This window comes from Pyxicephalus adspersus, chromosome 6 (genome assembly GCF_032062135.1).
Source record: "Pyxicephalus adspersus chromosome 6, UCB_Pads_2.0, whole genome shotgun sequence".
Lineage (NCBI taxonomy): Eukaryota > Metazoa > Chordata > Amphibia > Anura > Pyxicephalidae > Pyxicephalus > Pyxicephalus adspersus.
This window is the reverse complement of record NC_092863.1, coordinates 94311327-94331517: the sequence shown is the minus strand read 5'-3', so window position 1 is coordinate 94331517 and position 20191 is coordinate 94311327. Positions and strand designations below refer to the sequence as shown.

Below are 20191 nucleotides of genomic sequence, written 5' to 3'. Positions count from 1 at the left end.
TTGAAATGAGTTCCTAAAATTTGGGGTTTGAAAAGTTCCAAAAAAAAGAAATGCATGTTAATCTATTACAAAATGTTTACTGAAGCTTTCATTGTAATCACCTGTAAAGTTATGGATGCAATAGGAATAATATGTGGACACTAAATCTATCCTTGAACATTACCGTAAAAAGCCCTGTGGGTAAAGGAGCAGATCAGAATTAATATGATTTTACTATTAATAAACAGTATTTACATAGCGCCAACATATTACACAGCGCTGTACATTAAATAGGGGTTGCAAATGACTGATACTAACAATGACACAGGAAAAGGAGAGGAGCTCAGAAGAGCTTACAATCTAAGAGGGAGGAGTAGCACACAATTGGAGGGGGACATGGAATTGTGATTGAGTTGTGAGAGTTTAAGAGACAGAATAAGACAGGTTGGCTGAAATCAGTAAAATATGGGGAGAAAGATAAGAAAAAAAAAAACAGAAATTGACCTGGTCCATCTTGGAAGATTTGTAAGTAAACATTTTGACTTCTTACTATATATCATGGGGGCCTTTTTATAAAGAGGTAAACAGACTATTTACTGACAAAAAAGGTCAAACAAAAAGTTTTATTACTGTTTTTTTTAGCTTACAACATTTATAAAAATGGTAACTAGTTGTAAAAAAAACCCAACTTTGAGAAGACTGTTGAAAAGATGGGGATCGTCACATTTATGATCAGTCTGATCACTACTTTATAGTTTACCATTAAGCGTTCTTCACTTGCAAAGCCAGGGACCATATTGGAGATCAGTGGTGTTGCTTCCAAACAACCTTATGACCCTTTTTTTATCACTTTTGACAGTGATAATTTCAACTTGAAAAAGCTGGGATCAGTTACTTCATTAAGGTGAACAGAGTTTCTGAATTGCCAATTTATGGTTACTTATGGTACGGCGATCAATTACTGAAAAAAATCCCCCTATAATGTGGTGAGAAGATTAGGCCAGATTGAACGGACTCAAAGAAAACTTCCAACAAGGACTTCCAACCCAACTCCTACTAATATGACGCTTTTGAGTAGAATGTCCCTTCAAAAGAAAAAGTAAAAAAAAAAAGACCCATTAAACTTTTTAAACTGCAAAAGGCTCCAGAAAAAGTTCTGAATGGTTACATTATAAAAGCGAACTGTAAACTAAAACAAGAAAATAAAAAGTTTGAAATGCTATAATCAATATAAAATTGAGATTATGTTGTAAACTATTGAACGCTGATAAATGGATTTATTCAGACAGCAAAAGAGAACATAAATATTATTTTAATAATATAATAAAACTATTATTTTAGATGTCTGGGGAATGGCCCTTCAAAGTCAACACACATTTTTAGATGCTCACAGCTGTCAAATCACATTTAGACAATTGTTATTTGTGTGTCTTGCTGCATAATTATTAGGAACATTACAATTAACCAACATCAAGGAATGTTATAATACAAGAGAGCAACACTACCATCAAGTGGCTGCATTCTGCATGGATCAGACAATATTTGTAAGGGAAAAGAAAGTCAAACTTTACTAGATTGTAAGCTCTTTGGGGCAGGGTCCTCTCCTCCTGTATCACTGTCTGTATTAGTCTGTCATTTGCAATCGCTATTTAATATACAGCCCTGCGTAATATGTTGGCGCTATATGAACCCTGTTTATTATTATTATTATTAATAATAATAATAATAATATTAAAAAAGGATGTTGTTTTAAAAGTTATGTTTAGGGGCATTTTAATCCTGCGGCTGGAGTGAATGGGACCAGCTTTTTGTGCACATGTCTGCATGTGGCTGCGATGGATATTGTGCATGGATGGATTTTGTGCAGTCTCAAAAAGCAGCAAGTCACTTTTTGCTGCATGGTTGCTTTTCACACTAGGCTGCTTACACATGACACATGATTCTCGTCCGATACAAGGCTCGGCGTTGTCTCAGACAAGTATCTGATCTGTGTACAGTGGCCATCCGACATTGTTCATGGATCCGTCTTGGCAGATTCACAACAGAAGACAAATGACTGCAATGGAGGAGAGCACAGTGGGGTGCCGCTAGCTTTTTCTCCCCTCTCCATGGCGCTTTATGTACAGCGCTCATTCATCTTTCAGTCTTTTGTCACAATTGTTTCCAATGACAAAAATCTAACAGGTGTACACAGCCTAAAAATCGCACTATAATCATGTGCAAATGCATGGACCTGTGGTAAGGTTTCCCTGTGCCAGTTGCTCAGCAGCAGCTTGCTATGGGACCAGGAGCCAGAAACTGTGTGGTTTTCAAATGCAAGTACAAAAAGGCTCCTTATTTTTTTTTTTTTTGTATTCTTTAACTATTTAATATATCCAAAACTAAAAAATACATTTTTATTATAAGCCATGATAAAATATTTTTTATAATAGAACTAAAATAAAAAAATACTTCCACTGGTGCTCCCATAACTGTCCCCAATTTATTTTAGCTAAGTCCCGACAAACAGTAAAGCCATCTTCATTTATTGATGCACCTTCTCTCCTTGGCCAATCACAGAGCACCTTATATTTTGTAAATGCCCAGTGTTTGGCTAAAAAGAGAAGGGGGGCTTCAAAAACCAAGATGTATTCGTGAATGGGAGCTGCAGATTATACTGTCCCAGCACCAGAATTTTGTTTCCTAATTGCCATTTTCGTAGACTTTATTTATGAAAGTGAGGTCCTTTTATTCAAGCTCCATTTTTCCCCGATTCTTGTACCATAATTAATTGAAACTGACACTTTTAAAGCAGCAGGGGTAAGTGTCCACTATGGCATAGACCAGGGGTCTGCAACCTGCGGCTCTTCAGCCTCCTTGTTGTGGCTCCCTTCGGCTGCCGCGGGGAGATCTCTGATGGGGGATCCCCTTCCTCCCAAGACACTGCAGAGGAGGGGGATTCCCTATCCGGTGTTCTAATGAAAAAAAATCTACCAGTGAAATAAATCTACCATGGGGCGTGTACAAATGGGTGTGTACAATGACATCCCCCTCTTTTGAACCCCAATTCCTCTGGAATGGGGAGATGTACAAAACCAAAAATGTAGGTGCAAGTGGGGGACACCTGTGACTAACACCCCCTAAAATGTAATTGTTAGGCTATCATCAGAACATAAAGAACTCTGCCCATCAAAAAAATCTACCGTTACACATTGCTGGAGGCACCTGAACCCCAATTTCTCTGGAACAGGAAGGGGGTACAGGTGAACAAAATTAGAGGTGCAAGTGGGGGACACCTGTGGCTAACACCTCCTAAAAACTCCACCCATCAAAAAACCCCTACCCTGTTACACATTGTTGGAGGGTTCTAGCACCTAAACCCCAATTTATCTGGAAACGGGGGTACAGGTGAAAAAAATTTGAGGTGCAAGTATGGGACACCTGTGTCTAACAGCTCCTAAAAATTCATAAAAACTCTGCCTATCAAAAAAATCTACCCTGTTACACATTGCTGGAAGCATCTAGCATCTGAACCCCAATTTCTCTGGAACGGGGGGGAGGCGGTACAGGTGACCAAAATAGAGGTGCAAGTGGGGGACACTTATGGCTAACACCACCTACAATTGAATCGCTAAGGCATCGTCAGAAAATAAAGAACTCTGCCCATCAAAATAATCTACCCTGTTACACATTGCTGGAGGCTTCTAGCACCTGAACCCCAATTACTCAAGATTGGGGGGTACAGGTGAACAAAATTAAAGCTGCAAATGAGGGACACCTGTGGCTAACACCCCTTAAAATTTCATCGCTAAGGCATCGTCAGATCATAAAGAACTCTGCCCATCAAAAAAATCTACCCTGTTACGTTAGAAGCCTCCAGCTAATGTAACAGGATGATACGTTAGAAGCTGGAGGCTTCTAGGGGCATAGTTCAGTGTTTAATTTATTTCAAAGTAGGCCTACACATGCACACTTGTTGTAACAGGTAAAATTAAAAAAATATTAAAACTTTTAAAAGTTTATAAACTGTGTTATGTTTTGCGGCTCCAGACTATTTTTCTTTAGTGGAAGAGGAGGCAAAATGGCTCTTTTGATAGTAAAGGTTGCTGACCCCTGGCATAGACCATTTGTAGTGTCAGCAGCTCCTCATGGATGCGTACTGCTAGCATAAGTTAAAGCGTACCTAAATTCAGAATTTTCACTTTACATAAATGGGTAGACAACCTATTTATTTAAAGTAAAACTTTGTTTGTGTTTTAAAAAAAAAAAAAGGGTGCAGCACCGCGCCCCTAATTCTTGTTCGCTTAGGTGATCAAGAATGAATGGGAGCACAGAGCCTCCCGGGATACATATGTCATGCATCCTGGGAGGCTCTTGGCTGCTCTTTCTGCGCATGCCTGAGCATCTCGGGCATGCGCAGAAGGAGCCCTTTCATCAAAAGGGAAAAAATTGCATGCACAATGCGAAAAACACATGTGTAGTTAGATCAGCAAGATTTTTCCCCAATTGTTTTCCTGAAGTAGGCACAAGATCAGATGATGTAGGAAGAAGAACCTGGAAGAAGAGGAGAAAATGGCAGCGCCTGGCACACCGGCCCGCTGATGGATACTGAGACGATGCGGGACCCAATGGAAGGAACCCCTCGACAGATAGACTGATCTGTGGGATTGAAGGTAAGTGTGGTTTTATTGTTTTGGGAGTACATCCACTTTAAATGTGGAGATGAGAGTTTCTAACACTCATTGGCTACAATGCTATATATTTATTGATATTAGCAATGAAAGATGTTCATTTTAGCCTAGGATTTCGCTTTCAAAATGGAAAGTGCTGAATAGTGAATATAAAATGATCAGGCTATTTAACACTTGACCTGGTGACTTTTTCACTACTGAAAGTGATAATCTGCACAAAGAGGGAAGGGTGTTTTTCATTTTGACGCAGAGGGAAGGGTGTTTTTCATTTTGACACCAGTTATATCAATAGGGTGAATTTCTAAATTTCTAAAAATGTCTAAATTTTTCAGGTGAACAGTTCATCCTTTGATAAATAAACCTTCAATATCCCAGGTCCCTAAAGTAGAAATTACCAGTCTATGGACCCTTAAAATGTTCAAACTTTATGTCAGCAGCAGAATTATGCATTGGTATATATGTCAGTTTGGACGTTTATGTGAATCTGACCAATACCACCAGCTGTAACTTAACCTGCTTCTTCCAAATCATTGAAATAAATGAGTGAATCCTTTAACAATCCATGTTCAGAGGTCAGCATTGGCATTCTTAAGAAAATGTCCTGTGTAAAGGAATAATCCTAGAAGTATGATGCTTTGGGCGCCTATAGGTTCCAGTGAGAGAAACATAGCCCTTGTCATGGATGTACCTGGTATTAAATGATAATAAATAGAAAAAATTTAACTACTGCAAATGTACTTTTATCCTGTAGATAAGTAACTATCTGCATGCATTGATAACTTTCCTGAACACAGATCTCACAACACCAAGACTAGAAAGATCTGAACTGTTGTCTTTGGCAATGTATGTACGTCATCTATGCATAATATTAATATTACACTGTATGTAACTAATGCTGTACAAAGTACATAGTTTTATCACTAGCTCTCCCTCAAAGGGGCTCACAGTCTAACACCCCCATAGTCATATGTCTTTAACACAGCATAAGTTGAATCTTCTAGGGGGGAGCCATTTATCCTAATTACATGTTTTTTTTTTAAGTTGGGAGGAAACACAAGCAAGCACAGGGAGAACCTACAAATTCCATGCAGATAGTATCCTGGCTGAGATTTGAACCTGAGACCCAACACTACAAAGGCCAGACTGCTAACCACTGAGCCACCAAGCCACCCATCCGTTGATGCTAAAATAAATCTACCTGGAGTTCAGCTTTATTGGTAAAATGCACCAAATACCCTACCCAACACTTAATTCTCGACTTAACCCTTATTCCTAAAAAAATAACAAATAATAACTGAGTTCAAGAAGGAATAAAAGGCTCATATTATTGCAGCTCTGTATTCATTGATGCACCATTAAATTATTATTATTTATTGTAAGCAATGTACCTGTATTTGGCACATTGGATTTGTCCTGACAGATGATGAGCAACCGCAATACAAGTGAAGAGAGGAGAGAACAGTAGAACAGCTGCTCACTCTCCATAAAACAGAATGGGCAACATGAACAGCACTCGTTCATTCATCTCTTTTGTAGCTGGAAATGATAATGAAAGACTGATTCCAGCAACAAAACTTGAATGAGTGTATGTAGCCTTAGGCTGTGTACACACGTCCAATGGTTCTTGTCCGATAATCAGCTCAGGGCCAATATCCGACGAGAATCTGGCGTGTGTACAGCTCCTGTCGCCCATCGACCTCCATCATTCTCCCTCTCTCCATAGAGCAGAACGGTGCTGTGTGTTGTTTTGAGCACTTCAGGTGTTCAAAAGCTGCCAAGAAGCAACAGATCCAGAACGTTTTGCAATCTATCTGTCCAAGCGCAGTGAAGAGGAGACATTGAGGTTTAATAAATCCCAGATGTTTCAATAAAGTGGACCTGTTACCTGCAAAATGTTAATACATGGGGTGCTTCTAAGCCTCCTTGTTATAGCAATACCCGAAAATGAAAATAAATATCATTTTAAAATGGAATGCAATATAATAACAAAATAATTTATGGTCCCCTGCCCCTTCCAAACAGACATAAAAAAATGCATGCACCTTATCCGATCAAATCAATTTGGGTATTACAAGACTAAAATTTAGGTAAGAAAATGCTTAAAATTGCAGCATTTGCTGACAACCTCTTACCAAACCTTATGAAGGAACTAGCCATTTATAGTTCTCTTTCAAAATTTAAAATTAATTACAGTAAATCATAGTCATTAAACATAACATTACCCCAAGGGTAGGAGGTACTAATTGAGAATAATTCCTTTAAGTGGGCTTCTGCAATGTGGAGGTCTGCAATATTTGGGAGTCTTCCTCTCCAAAGACTTGCCTCAAATTTTCAATTTTTCACCTCTTTCACAATTAATAAAATCAGATTTACAAAAATGGAGATCACTCACCATATCATGGTTTGGCAGAGAGCAGGTGAATAAAGTGAATGTGCTTCCAAGGTTTCTTTATCCCTACCAATTTGGTTACCTAAGTCCTTTATAAGAAAGATGTGAGACAGCGGGGTTTTTTTAGGCAAATAAAAAATTTGTATTCAGTGATCAGCTCTCATAGAATACATACAATAGGAGCATAACATTTTAGGATCATATATCTGATCCAGTTCAGAGGGGCCAATAAAGTTGCCGCTAAACAAATAGAAAACTAAGTGTGGACACAATCAGATGTGTATCTAGCACAAGTCTCGTAACAAATTTAGTAATATTTGCGCAGCCCATGGACCCAACGTGTTTCGCCCTGTAGGGCCTTCCTCAGGGGTAGTTGTGCGCCAGCAAACTTGTACTCAGGTACTGCATGCGTCTAAATATGTTATAGGGCATACATAAATATTTGTATTAAACATATGACATATTAAGGATATAGAAGCAATTGACACAATTGAAATCGAAACAGGCATAGTAATAAACTAAGTGGTTTCCAACCTCATAAATATCAGATGTTGATAAAGTAAGTACAAAAATCAATTGTAGTTAGATAAAAAGAGAAGGGAGTAGAGACAGGATTAACCATATAATTATATGGTGGTATGGATGTCTGTATAGCAAGCACAAAAGTCATTGTATTTCCACAAATAGTGATTGCCACTACCTAAGGCTATGTACACATGTGCAATAATTGTCGTTGTAAAGGATCTTTCACAATACTTTCCAATGACTAACGATTGCATAATGCACAAATGAGTTCTTTACATACAGCACCGTTCTGTTCTATGAAGAGGGGAGGGGGAAAACGATGGAGCGGCATCCCGCTGCACTCTCTTCCCCTTCACTTCCATTATGATAAATCCTTCCATCATCTGTGGATCCACCAGGACGGTCGGACGATGGACAACGAGTGCTGTACACATGCCAGATTCTCGTCCGATATCGGCCCTGATTTAATTATCAGACGAGAACCATTACTCATGTGTACGTAGCCTAAGTCATTTTTTAATAGGATACATACGGCAGTTTTCTAGTTTATTTGGGGGGATCAAAAGTCTACACTGAATCGTAAGTTATTAGATCAATCCAAGGCAGTGGGAGGTCTGTGGATCCCTAACCTGCACAAGTATTATATGGCCTCTCACCTGGTGAGGGTAATAGATTGGCCTTGAAATGGTTCTTTTAAGTAATATGTGGAACTGGAGCAGTTGGCCGGAAGGCAAAGTTTAACATTGGTGGCATGGTTGGAAAGCAACTTGGTCACGAAGTTCAAACAGCATCCCCTGATTGGACCTACCCTGAGGTACGTTCTAAAGTGTTCCCTAATATAGAGCCATCACCTTCTCCACTCTACTCAGTCCTTGACAACCTGGTGTTTGTGCCAGGTATAGATGACCCATACAGAGAGCTGAGACTCGAGGCTACAAATGTCAGATTTGGCGAGTTTGGGTGAGTTAAAGCCCATTGGTTTTCGGAGAGCAAGACAAGTGGTACACTTTTTACAATCTCTACCACAAAGGGTTCACCAGACTGCTTACTCTATTTGAAGCTCTGTATACAAGAACTGGCCTGATAGGCATGTACTTTCCACCCAGTATGCTATGCCTAATTCTCCACCCAATGGTGACCCCCCCCCCACTTATACATGGTACCGTACCCCACTGCATAGGTTTTACCCATCAGTTCTGACCACTGCTGGCGCTGTGATGTAGGGGAAGGTACGTTATTCCACAATTTTTTGGTCATCCCCTATATTACTGTCTTTTTTAAATAATATCAAGCAAATTGTACAAAAAGTTACAAATGACTCTGTACCTGATGATCTCTCATTCTTTTTGCTCCAACAAAGCTCCCTCAGATTCCATAAGACGTCTGTGGTTGGACATCTGCTGAATGCAGCTAAACTATGTATCCCACTAAACTGAAGAAGAAGTTTATGTCCGTCTGTATCACAATGGTTTATAATTATTCATGACATTATTTCAACGGCTAAACTGTATGACAGAACTGAAAAATTTGAAATGACTTGGTTTTACAGGAAGAAATTTCTGATATCACAGGACTTTGAAAGATGTGTGTCTACGGGTTGTTGAAATATCATAGTTTATGTAATCCCCTCTTTGTATGTACTATATAAAATGCTCTCCAGCTCTAATAATGATTGCACTGTTTTCTGTTTGCATATATGTTCCCATATTGTACTTTGAAATGACCGCTGGACTTTTATTATACTGATCTTATGTACATCTATACTGTAAACCTTGAAATTGTCTCTGTAAACCTTGAAATTGTGCACTTTTGTTGATGTTTTGTGTTTATTTCTGTTTTTACAAAATAAATAAAGAATGTTTTAAAAAATAAATACATGCACATAGGACATATTTGAATCATTATTAGGAAATGAAATCAAATATGTGTATTTGAATCATTATTAGGAAACAAATTAAAGCGTACCTAAACTCAGAAATTTCACTTTACATAAAAGGGTAGACAACCCTTTTGTGTAGGTAAAAATTTTGTTTGTTTTTTAAGTGCAACACCCTTTTTCATAAAAAAAGAAAAAAAGAAAAAAAGAAAGGTCTCAGCACCGCGCTCTAATTCTCGATGGCGCAAAGCCTTTAATAGGGTCACATACGTCACGCAACCTGGGATGCCCTTGGGTGCTCCTAAGTATTTTGGGCATATGCAGAAGGAGCCTTTTTTGTGAGAAGAGAAAAAGTTGCAGATCTCGCACATATGCAGTGAGTTCGTCAAGTTTTTTTCCAACCTACGTCACCCGATCTCGCGCCTGGGTCAGGTAACATAGGAAGAAGAACAGGGAAAAAGGCAAATATGGTGGCGCCAGGCACGCTGGATCTGAGAGGTATGCCGGGACAACGTGGGACCCGATGAAAGGGCCGATCAATTGCGCTGATTTAAGGTAAATGGATTTTTTGTTTTAGGCATTTTTGAGTTTAGTTCCTCTTTAAATACTGCTATTTTTTTTTAAATATAAACTTATAAAAATACTCAGGGAATACCATTTATTTAAATATACCTTGCACTAAAAATATAGGTTTGATAGCAATGCTATAGTTATTTTTTAATCCAAAATTATGTATTTTACTACCTGTGTGTTAGCTAAGAAGATATTAAAATTTGGTCTAATCCTTCAGAACATTTTTTCCCTTAAACCTCCTCTTCCTGCACACCAGCAGGAAAGTTCTTGCCCACACTAAAAATGGCGCAGAGCAACGCGGCGACGCTGCGTCTTCTATTGTACGTGAACCCGGAAACACTTGGTGCCGATATAGCGGAAGTGTTTGTCTAGTTCCGGTCTCTATCTTTTCGGCCGCTGGGAAAGATGGTGAGTGTCGTGGTTTCTCGTCATCTACAATCCGTCTTAATCCTTGTTTATTCTCGTATCGGCGGGGCAGTACAGACAGCCATGGTGGAGGGTAAACTCCCTGGTTATTTAGAGCCCGATATTACTGGCGATAGAGCACGATAGGGATGATTTTAGCGATGGTTTGAATGGCGGCCTAGAAGATAAGTCTGCCCTGTGCTGGTTCCCTAGTGTGAGATGGGTGGCTGGGGGTCGCTGGGTGCTTGTCCTCTGCAATGTAACAGCTGGCTGTCTCTGCTGATTAGTAAAGCACAGTATATTAGTGTGTGAATGCTGGCACTTGTAGTTCATCAAAGTTGGAAAGTTTGAGTGCATTGCTGGGATTATAAAAGCAGCAAATACCCAGGATGCTTATTTATTATGTGTTCAGATGCTGCCCTGTTCCCTGTTTATTGTATTGTGACCAGTCCATTACGTACTGAGATTGTAAGCTCTTTGGTCCCTCTCCTCTTCCTATGTCACTGTCTGTAATTTGCAACCCCAATGTAATGTATAGCGCTGTGTATTATGTTGGCGCTATATGAATCCTGTTTAATAATAATAATACTCCATGCAGGTTGTGTTCTTACATAGAATCGAACCCATGGCTGCAGTGCTGTGCTATATATCATGTAGTTTTACATGGGGCTGGTAATCTGGCTTTTAGCATTGGAAATGTGAATAATAAAGCAGCTGAGGGGTTGCACCGATTTCATTAATAAAGCAATAATTTGGGCTCAGTCCATGCTCATAGCAAAGCTAAGATCCCAGCACTCCATATTGCATTGTTTTGGTTCATAAATATACAAATGTGGGCTGTAGAGTTCTCGTCCTTAACTCTAAAACTGTTTTCATTTTGTGTGAAAAATATTTAAGCTGTTAGATTTCCATGTTTTGTGGATGGGATCTTTTTAAGATCCTGGGCCAAATGTTGTCATGGGATTGAGTGTTCCCATTGGACGATTTTTCCCCTCTTGTTTTGGCAGCACTAAAGTTTTGATTTACCCCTCACTTCTATTGCTGGGGTTGACTGCAAGAGTGGGGACAGACCTGACTGGTTGTCACATCATTCCTATACAATTCAAAGAGTAGTTTCATGGTTGTCATACAACCTGTCAAACTTCTCCAAGACAGCTTATTTAGCACTTGGGTTGGAGTTGCACTGAAAGCTGCAGCTTGATTTTAATATTGTTATTGATATTAAACAGGATTTATATAGGGGTTGCAAAGGACAGACAGATACTGACAGTAACACGGGAGGAGGTAAGGACCCTGCCCCAAAGAGCTTACATTCTAGGAGGTGGGAGAAGTAACACACAATAGGAGAGACCTATGAATGCTGCTTTAGTGTTCTCCCCAGCCCACTTTAGCCTGGCACCACCCGGCACTTTTCAATACCCATCTGGCTGTTTTTCGGTGGTTACTAAAGAGTTGGGTCACAGTACAGGGCCTGCCTATAGCTTCTTCTCACTTAGATAAATTATTTCTGTGTTGAACACTGTGCTTCCCATCCCTCCTATAGTGTTTTATTTTTATTATTAAACAGGATTTAAATAGCGCCAACATATTATGCAGCGCTGTACATAAATAGGGATTGCAAATGACCGATAGATACAGACGGGCACACAGAAGGAGGAGAGGACCCTGTCCTGAAGAGCTTACACTCTAGGAGGTGGGGGAATTAACACACAATAGGTAGATATGTAGTGGTGGGAAGTAGTGAAGGTTTCAAAAAACAGAAGAAGATGGGTAGGCAAGTCTGAAAAGATGGGTTTTGAGTGCTCTTTTAAATGAGCAGAAAGTAGGAGCAAGATGAAGGACGAGGGAGACCATTCCAGAGAGTCGGGGCAGCTCTAGAAAAGTCTTGGAGCCGTGTGTATGATGAGGTTTTGAGTGAGGAAGTCGTTAGTAGGTCATTGGAGGAGTGAAGAGAGCGGTTTATGTCAAATCTTTTGCTGCTGTCATCCATAGCCGTCTTATTCTTTTGTAAAATAAGTTTTATGCAGTCTGTATAGCAAATCTTTTGTTCTCCATAACCTGTAAAATAAATCCCTGCTGCTTGCATTTATCAGTGATGTGTTAAAATAAATGTCTGAACATATGACATCCTGTGATTTCATTTTCTTGCTGAGATAAATGCAACTGACATAGTGAATTGAGTGCTCGGAAGTGTACTTGATTTCTAAATCTTTTTATTTTGTTATTTTTCTAGACGAAGGGAACATCGTCATTCGGAAAGCGTCGCAATAAGACGCACACTTTGTGCCGTCGCTGTGGGTCTAAAGCCTTCCATTTACAGAAGTCAACCTGTGGCAAGTGCGCATACCCAGCTAAGCGCAAGAGAAAGTGTAAGTTCCCTGTAGATTCTGAGATATATTTTATGGCTGATGTGCACAGCGTCAGCTTTGGTTGCCAGAATACCCAACTTCCCAGCCAATCAAGGTGGCTGAAAATCGGTAGGAAAGAAGGGTGACGACTCCCTGTGAAGGAACAGGAAAGTACCAGAGGGTTTAGTTCTATTGGTTATGAAGCTTGTAGTATTATTTTTTCATTTTTTTAATACTAGCTTTGCGGTTTTATATGGTTTGAACATATTTCCTGAAATCATGAGTTCTCTTTTTGTTTTTAGACAACTGGAGTGCCAAGGCCAAGAGACGCAACACCACCGGCACTGGCCGCATGAGACATCTGAAGGTTGTGTACCGCAGATTCAAGTAAGTGTGGAAATGTGACTTTGTATAATATAACAGAACTGTGACCCATAGACCTAAAACAGACTAGAGCTCATGATGTGTCGACTACCCAAAAGTAATTTGAAGAACTGAAGATGGGCAATTTCAACAGGGTCCTTAGAAATGTGGACTGATGCATTGCGTTTGAATTGTTATTCACCTCCAGGGAAGCAGTGATGTATGCATGCAACAGTTGTTATTCCAAATCTGAGAATGCAATTCTTTAAACCCACAATATTCACCCTGTCATTATTCACTTACACGGCACCACTATTTTCATTCTGTTGACTTATCTCTGGCCTTTTGGGCTGGCTAAGCAAAGATTGTTGGGTTATCCTGGCATGCAAAGCTAATGCTACACATGTATAGCTACTTTTTTGCCAGATTCTCAGAGCGAGCAGGTAGGTAGGACAGATTATTGTAGAAGAGATGACATTTGTCCCTTTCTGCAATATTTGACATTGCCTGATCATGGATTCTTCAATTGACTTTAAGCTCTACTTTTAGTACTGGCAGTGTTGGGATCCCCCTGTATATTGATGAAATATGTACTGGTTTATGAGCATACAATGGGAAATGTATGCTGTACTAACATTTGTTACATTTATTAAGTGTTGTGCAGAGGGATGGTTCTATACTTGGAGTTAGTTGGGTACTTCAAAAACACTAACTGCTCAGTTATCTTGGATTAGTTATTAACATCACACTCCAACCTTGCTAATCCTCTTTCCTGATATCCTCTTCTCACTCCAGCATTGTATATTGGGAGTGTCTGCAAAGTAAAACTGCTTTACATGGGGCCCTATTCAAAACTAGTGTTGACCACTTGTCACTAAGACTGAATGCAAGGGCCATTTTCTATTTTTTCAGTTCAGCTTTAATAAAAAAAGGAACAAAGTCCATAAACGTATTTATATAGGAAAGAAAGTGGGAAAGTTAAAACATGTATCGTGTTTTTACTCCTCTGTCCATGTTAGGAAAATTTCTGCACATTGCTTCTCGGAACAGGAAGTGTTGGAAATTGTCTTCAATAAGGATACACACCAGTTATCTTTAGTGGTTGATTGTTTTATCACTAGTTTTTTAGTATGTTAATCTGTTCAGTGTAATGGAGCTGATGGCAAGTGAGAATTTGTTGTTCAGTGCAGCATATTAGCTATTTTTATATTTAAAAAAAAAAAGTAACGTGCTTAAACAATAGGCAACTAGAAATATTTGGAGCTTTATATGTGCTTGATTTATTAAAACTCTCAAAGGCTGAAGGAGATACAGTTTTGTCAGTGAAGCTGGGTGATGCAGCAAACCTGGAATGATTCTGGTCCAGGAAAACATTTTCTAGCAAATAACTTTGAAGAAATCCATTCTAAGTCTGATGGATCACCCAGCTTCAAGGTTTAAGTTTATTTTCACCAGCCTTAGAGTTTTCGTACATCAGGCTAATTGTGGGCAGAATGTTTTGTTTGGATAGAATTTGTCACTGATCTCTATACGGCTTTTACATGTATGAACATGACACATTTTGCTTTGGCAGGTATTCTTTAAACTCCCTTATCTATTGTGTAACATTAAAGTAATTCTTTCAGTGGCTTTCCAGTACACCAGAACCGACAAAAAGGTCCATTGCCCTGGATTGTCATTAGAAACAGAATACAAATCGAAGATTTGAACCCCACATGGATTTCCTAAGTTCAGCGTTACCCATGCAGGGTTATCCTTTTTAGGAATGTTTGACTAGCAGACTCTTCCCTAATATAATCTGACTAATTAATTATAAGGATGAAAAATGTTTACGTTTAACTGACTGGGCCTGTTAGGTGTTTTTAAAGCTTTGGCGGGGGAGAGTAGGATAGATATGTAAAAGCTGCTGACTCTGCCACCTTTTAAGAGTTTGTTGTACATGACTAGATTGCAGTAGATGTTGAACCCTAAACCTTCCTTAAAATCCCATACTAAAACCTAATCCTCCGTTTTGTGCTTCACACACTCCTCTCCCAAGGCACTGCAGCTCAGTAGGAAGGTTCCATCAATAGGCAGTTAAGTACTAATAATCTAGAAGAGCGGTGGCTAACAAATGGTCCTTGGCTTTGGCCAGTGCAGAATCCGCAGACCAAGTCCCCCATATGGATTGCAGGCTCGGAGAGATGTGCGGGTTTTCTCTGGACACAACCCACCCCCTCTCCCATCTCAGACCAGCGATGGGAGAATGGGCATGTTTTGGCATCAGGGCATCACTCTGGGTGAAGTTTCTTCCCCTGTGACTGACACACGGCTCCCTGAGCTTGCGGAGTCTGTAGATTTAGTGGTCTGTGAGATCCAAAAGGTTAGCAACCACTCTTCTAGAAAGCAGTGGAGCTAGATGTGCCCGGATTCTGATTGATTAGCTACATGCTTGTAAAAAGAAACCCCTTCAGAGACCATAGTGATAAATTCTCAGTTTGGCTTTAAATTTTCTCTACTTTCTGTGTATTTGGTGGATGGTGTGAAATACGTTTACCAGACTAGCAAGACTTTTTTCCAGATTTTTGGAAGGCAATGTAAATGGGTTTTTCATAGAACAGATGAGATATGAGGACAACTTGCTTTTCTGCTTGCTTGCGGAGGTTTTGCTTACAGCATTGTGGAAAATTGGTGTGTACAAGTGAGGGCAGTGTTGAACCCATAATTTTTTTTTTTTTTTTTTTTTTTTTTTTTTTTTTTTTGAGTGGGAAGAAATTATAGGAGGGCGGCAGCTCCTGTATTGTGGTTATTAAAAAGTGCCGGGTGTTGCGCCCAGCTAAATGGTGTAGATGGGATTGTTTTTTAAGTACCATATTTTCCGGCGTGTAAGACGACCCCCAGCTTTTTCAGTTAAAATATGTAGTTTGTTCCATTTAAAAAAAAAAAACAGTAACAAAGAAAATTTTTACTTTAAATAATAGAATTGTCTACTATTCTATGTAAAAATAGTCACACAGCGCCACCTAGAGGCTGATTTGTAAATCACACTATTTTTTAACAAGCATGTAAATGTATACCGCATGGCTCACAGCGTTTCCCGAAGCTCTGCCGTCTGACCCGAACTCGGATCTTCTCCCCGTTCAGGGGATTGGTAAGTACCCGATGTAAAAGACGACCCCCGACTTTGACAAACATTTTTTGGGGTTAAAAAGTCGTCTTATACACCGGAAAATAGGTATGAGGGTCAGGTTAGCAGTGGTGGGGCAATAGTTTGGAGTTTCTGGGATCAGTGCAGGACTCGTGTAGCTTCAGGGTGTTTTTTTTTTTTTTATGAGAATTTTGCAGACTGTCAGCACTGAATAGCACTAGGCATGCTGGGCGAGATGAGTTATGTGACTTGTGTGGAGGCCAGACGTGTGTATTTCTCCCAAACTGCATGTATTTTTCCTAAATTAATAAATGTTTGAGTAGTTTAATCAGAGCTTCATAGAGGAAATATATGAAATGTTTAGGGTTTGGGTAACCTGGCATGAGATATAATGACGCTTATCCGTGATGTCTCACAAATAAATGTCTGAACATATGAATTCTTCAGTGATTTCAGATTCTAACTGAGATAAGCTTAATAGAAGTGTGCAAACTTTTTCTGTATGATGAGCCTCCTACTAACCACTCCTCTCCCCACACAGGAATGGATTCCGTGAAGGTACAACACCCAAACCCAAGAGAGCCGCAGTCGCAGCTTCCAGCTCCTCCTAAGAACCCCCCCAAACCCCCTACATTTTAGCCAAACTGACCCACCACCCATAGCAGACAGCAATTTCATGTGGCATGATATATATATCATTCTGTTCCTCATCATATCTATATTGAATGGCAGTGCCTATAAACACAATGGCTTGTGATAAAGATTGTGGAAAGTAGACATATCAAATCTGCTCACCCTAAAATCTCTTCTGATCTCTGGCAGGCGCAGAAGTAGCAGCCCAAACCTCCTGGGATTTGTGACATTTGTGTCCCAGGAGGCTCTGAGCTCCCATTTAGTCATTACTGCTTCCGGGGTAAATACAGAAAGGTAACAGGCTTTGCCAAAAGCTACTGGCCTTTCTGAGCATTCTGGCCATAGGTCAGAGTCCTTTTGGTCCACTGTAGTTTTACAACAATTGTGAATTAGCTCAACACTTTCCCTGGAAAGATTCACCCTAAAGCCAATGGCAATAGTGAACCTGAACTTTACCATTTCTTGGGGACCATGGCAAAGGGGGTAATGCAGTAAAAGTGACTGAAAAATCCAAGTTGCTGCTAACAGTATAAAATGTTTGCGGGTACTTTACAGTGGCTTACTATTCCTTTTCTATATAGGGTTAGGTATGTAGTTGAAGACATGCAGACCCGCAGCTAGGGGGTGCTCTTATTGTATCATTACATAAGACATGACAGTAAACTCCAGCCTTTAGACCTGGCCTAGTCGGTAGTTCGTTCCGGCCTAACGTCCCCTGACCGACCTGGCCTAATGCCGGCCGGTTGCTGGTGGATTGGCCAAGGGGGGTTAGGAACCACCAGAGCCGGAGCCGGCCCATTGCAGTTGCTCCCCTATGTGCACCTATATTTTTATATAAAAAGAATGATAAATAATAATTTCAATATTGTCGGAAATAATAAAAACTATTTTTAAAATTGTTTCTTTTTTCAATTAGGTTTCTTAATACTCTAGTAAAAACCAAAATACTATTAGAAAGACAATATCAGTTTATACTCAGGTAACAACACTGGATTTTGGTGTTATTGAAATTGTACAGCATTGTGTAATATGTTGGTGCTATTTAAATACAGTATAATAATAATAAATATGAAATATTGTGTATAAACATTGTGTAAGCCACCAGGGGGAGCTTTGGGATCATTTTGCATTTTGTTTTTGTTCTTATCCCCTGCTGGAAAAAAACCCTGTTTCTGTATGTAAAGTCAAATTTCATGCCCTGTACCCAAGATACAACAGAAATCTCTTAAAGCAGAATTCCTCTTTTAGACATTTGCATACAGAGCAGATATGGGATCCCAGGAAACTCCTTAATGTAATATTTGGTTTTGGGGGGCTGTAGGTTGTCATTTATGGAGCTCATATATGGAATTAACACACAACTCTCACATGATAGCGATAGAGCCTTTGGTCATATAAGATGCATTATGGGCAGGCAGATAAATTGTCACATGTTCTCCTATACTCAAAAATAATGGGCACTTATTTGGGATGCTGAGGTTCACTGAAAAAGTAGAATTGTTGGGATGTTAGAAAACTCTAATAAGGAGTTTAATACCAGTGCACTTTTTTGGCCCACTGCATGACACTTTGTATGATGTGATGCCCCGCAATGTACAAGAACACACATAGTATGTGTTGTAATGTGCTGCTTCTTAACCACAAGAACATTTTACCCTAGGAGATACATCTTAACAAAATGTCAACCAGATTTTAGGATGTTAATCTCCTTTATTCAGTTAAACTGGGTGATCCAGCAAACCTGGAATGGTTCTGGTCCAGGATTGAAACCATTCACTAACAAATAGCTAATGACTTTTAGAAAATGCATTCAGGATTTGCTGGATCACACAGGTTCACCAGATAAAGAGTATCCTCTCCAACCTTAGAGAGCTTTAATAAATCAGACTCTGTGTATTCATTATTCATTGTGTACATCAGGTAAAGAAACCTTACAAACTCCAGTGGATGGCTGTGTTTTATACACCCAATACATTATCCTAAATTGTACATATATCATGTGCTGTATATATGTCAGCCATTGTCCATTAGGCACATTCCATATTTTATTCATGTTGTATTAGTGTGGTGTGTTAACACAAGAATGTTATTGCATGGTGTAGTATAACTTGCTGTCAACATTTCCATAGCAGCTGCAACTTTTTCTGGCATTGTAGGTAAATTAGCAAACACAACTTTATTTTCATCTAATTTGTCGGTGGAAAGTGGAACTAAACTCTGAATCTGACATCATGAAAAATATATCAATACTTTGCTCATTCTAATCTCAATCAGTCAAGCCATTCCTTTTCCTTCCTATTCCTAAAACCTCCCTAGGGTTCAAGTCTTGTGCATGTATGTTATTTGTTCCTATATCTTCTTCTGCAATATGTATCCTTTTACAATGCTGGAGGAAATCTTCAAAGAGATAAAATAAAAAGCGGTATAGCTGGAAGCAGATAGGAGAAAGCAACTGACATTGTTGCTCAGATGTCACTGTGGTGCAACAGGTGGCAGAGCGTATGTTCCTGCAGCAGCAGGAATTTAAAAAGTTAAAATTAAAGTTTATTTATTATTTTACAATTAATTATTTATTACAAAGTTACTTTTTTGAGGATTTCAGAACATTTTATAACACTTGATTTATGTTACATTGCTTGTGTGCCATAATTGTAGTGAAAGGCGCTGAGGAGCAGGAAAAGTTACAATGCAGCATGAGGATCTCCCCAGAATGTGCAGCACATTCCTTCCCTTCCTACAAGTCTCAGACATCCTGGACTGCTGGAACTGGAATGAAAAGTCAACTCCCTGTGTTTGCTTGTTCCCCCAATAAAATGCTGGTGAATGGTGAGACAATTATCATGCTATTTCATTCAGGATTCTTTGGTGAATTGCGCTCACATTTTCTGGGTCTTTTAGCTCTTTTTGCGCAATGATCGCTCCAATGACATCATTATTAATGCTGAATGTCTATGGAATGTTGCCATGTTTCTAGTGCAGGGTTTCTTAAACTTTTTAACATTGGGGACCCTTGGAAAAACTTTCAGGTCCTCAGGGAACTCCTTATATGAATAATATAGCCACAGATCACAGTACATCAGGGTGATAGTGGGAAGAATGTCATCCTTAGAGATAGGCAAACAGGAGATGGTCAGAGACTGCGAGCATTGTACAGGAGACGGTGTATATATATTATATATATATATATATATATATATATATATATATATATATAGTATATAGGAGTACTATTGTGTTCCTACATACTTGAATATAAACCAGCCTGAATATAAAACTGAGGTATATACTTCTACTTGAGGAAAA

At 39.3% G+C, this 20191-nt stretch overlaps 1 protein-coding gene and 2 non-coding genes across 4 annotated transcripts in view; all 3 read left to right on the top strand.

Moving 5' to 3' along the window:
* Positions 1 to 10312: 10312 nt before the first annotated feature.
* The window catches only part of RPL37 (ribosomal protein L37), a 16992-nt gene continuing 7113 nt past the window's right edge, over positions 10313 to 20191 (top strand). The window contains exons 1-4 of one of the 2 annotated variants that reach the window (XM_072416638.1): positions 10313 to 10420; positions 12651 to 12786; positions 13068 to 13152; positions 16797 to 16869. In XM_072416638.1, the coding sequence (XP_072272739.1) occupies positions 10418 to 10420; positions 12651 to 12786; positions 13068 to 13152; positions 16797 to 16866 (294 nt within the window). In that variant the 5' untranslated portion in view covers positions 10313 to 10417 and the 3' untranslated portion in view covers positions 16867 to 16869. Of the gene's footprint in view, positions 10421 to 12650; positions 12787 to 13067; positions 13153 to 16796; positions 16870 to 20191 lie in introns of those variants that run through there. The other variant, XM_072416639.1, reaches the window with a different exon arrangement.
* On the top strand, positions 12501 to 12577 carry LOC140334402 (small nucleolar RNA SNORD72). The gene has a single exon (XR_011921530.1). It is a non-coding gene; the product is annotated as a small nucleolar RNA SNORD72 (small nucleolar RNA).
* Positions 16651 to 16730, top strand: LOC140334401 (small nucleolar RNA SNORD72). The gene has a single exon (XR_011921529.1). It is a non-coding gene; the product is annotated as a small nucleolar RNA SNORD72 (small nucleolar RNA).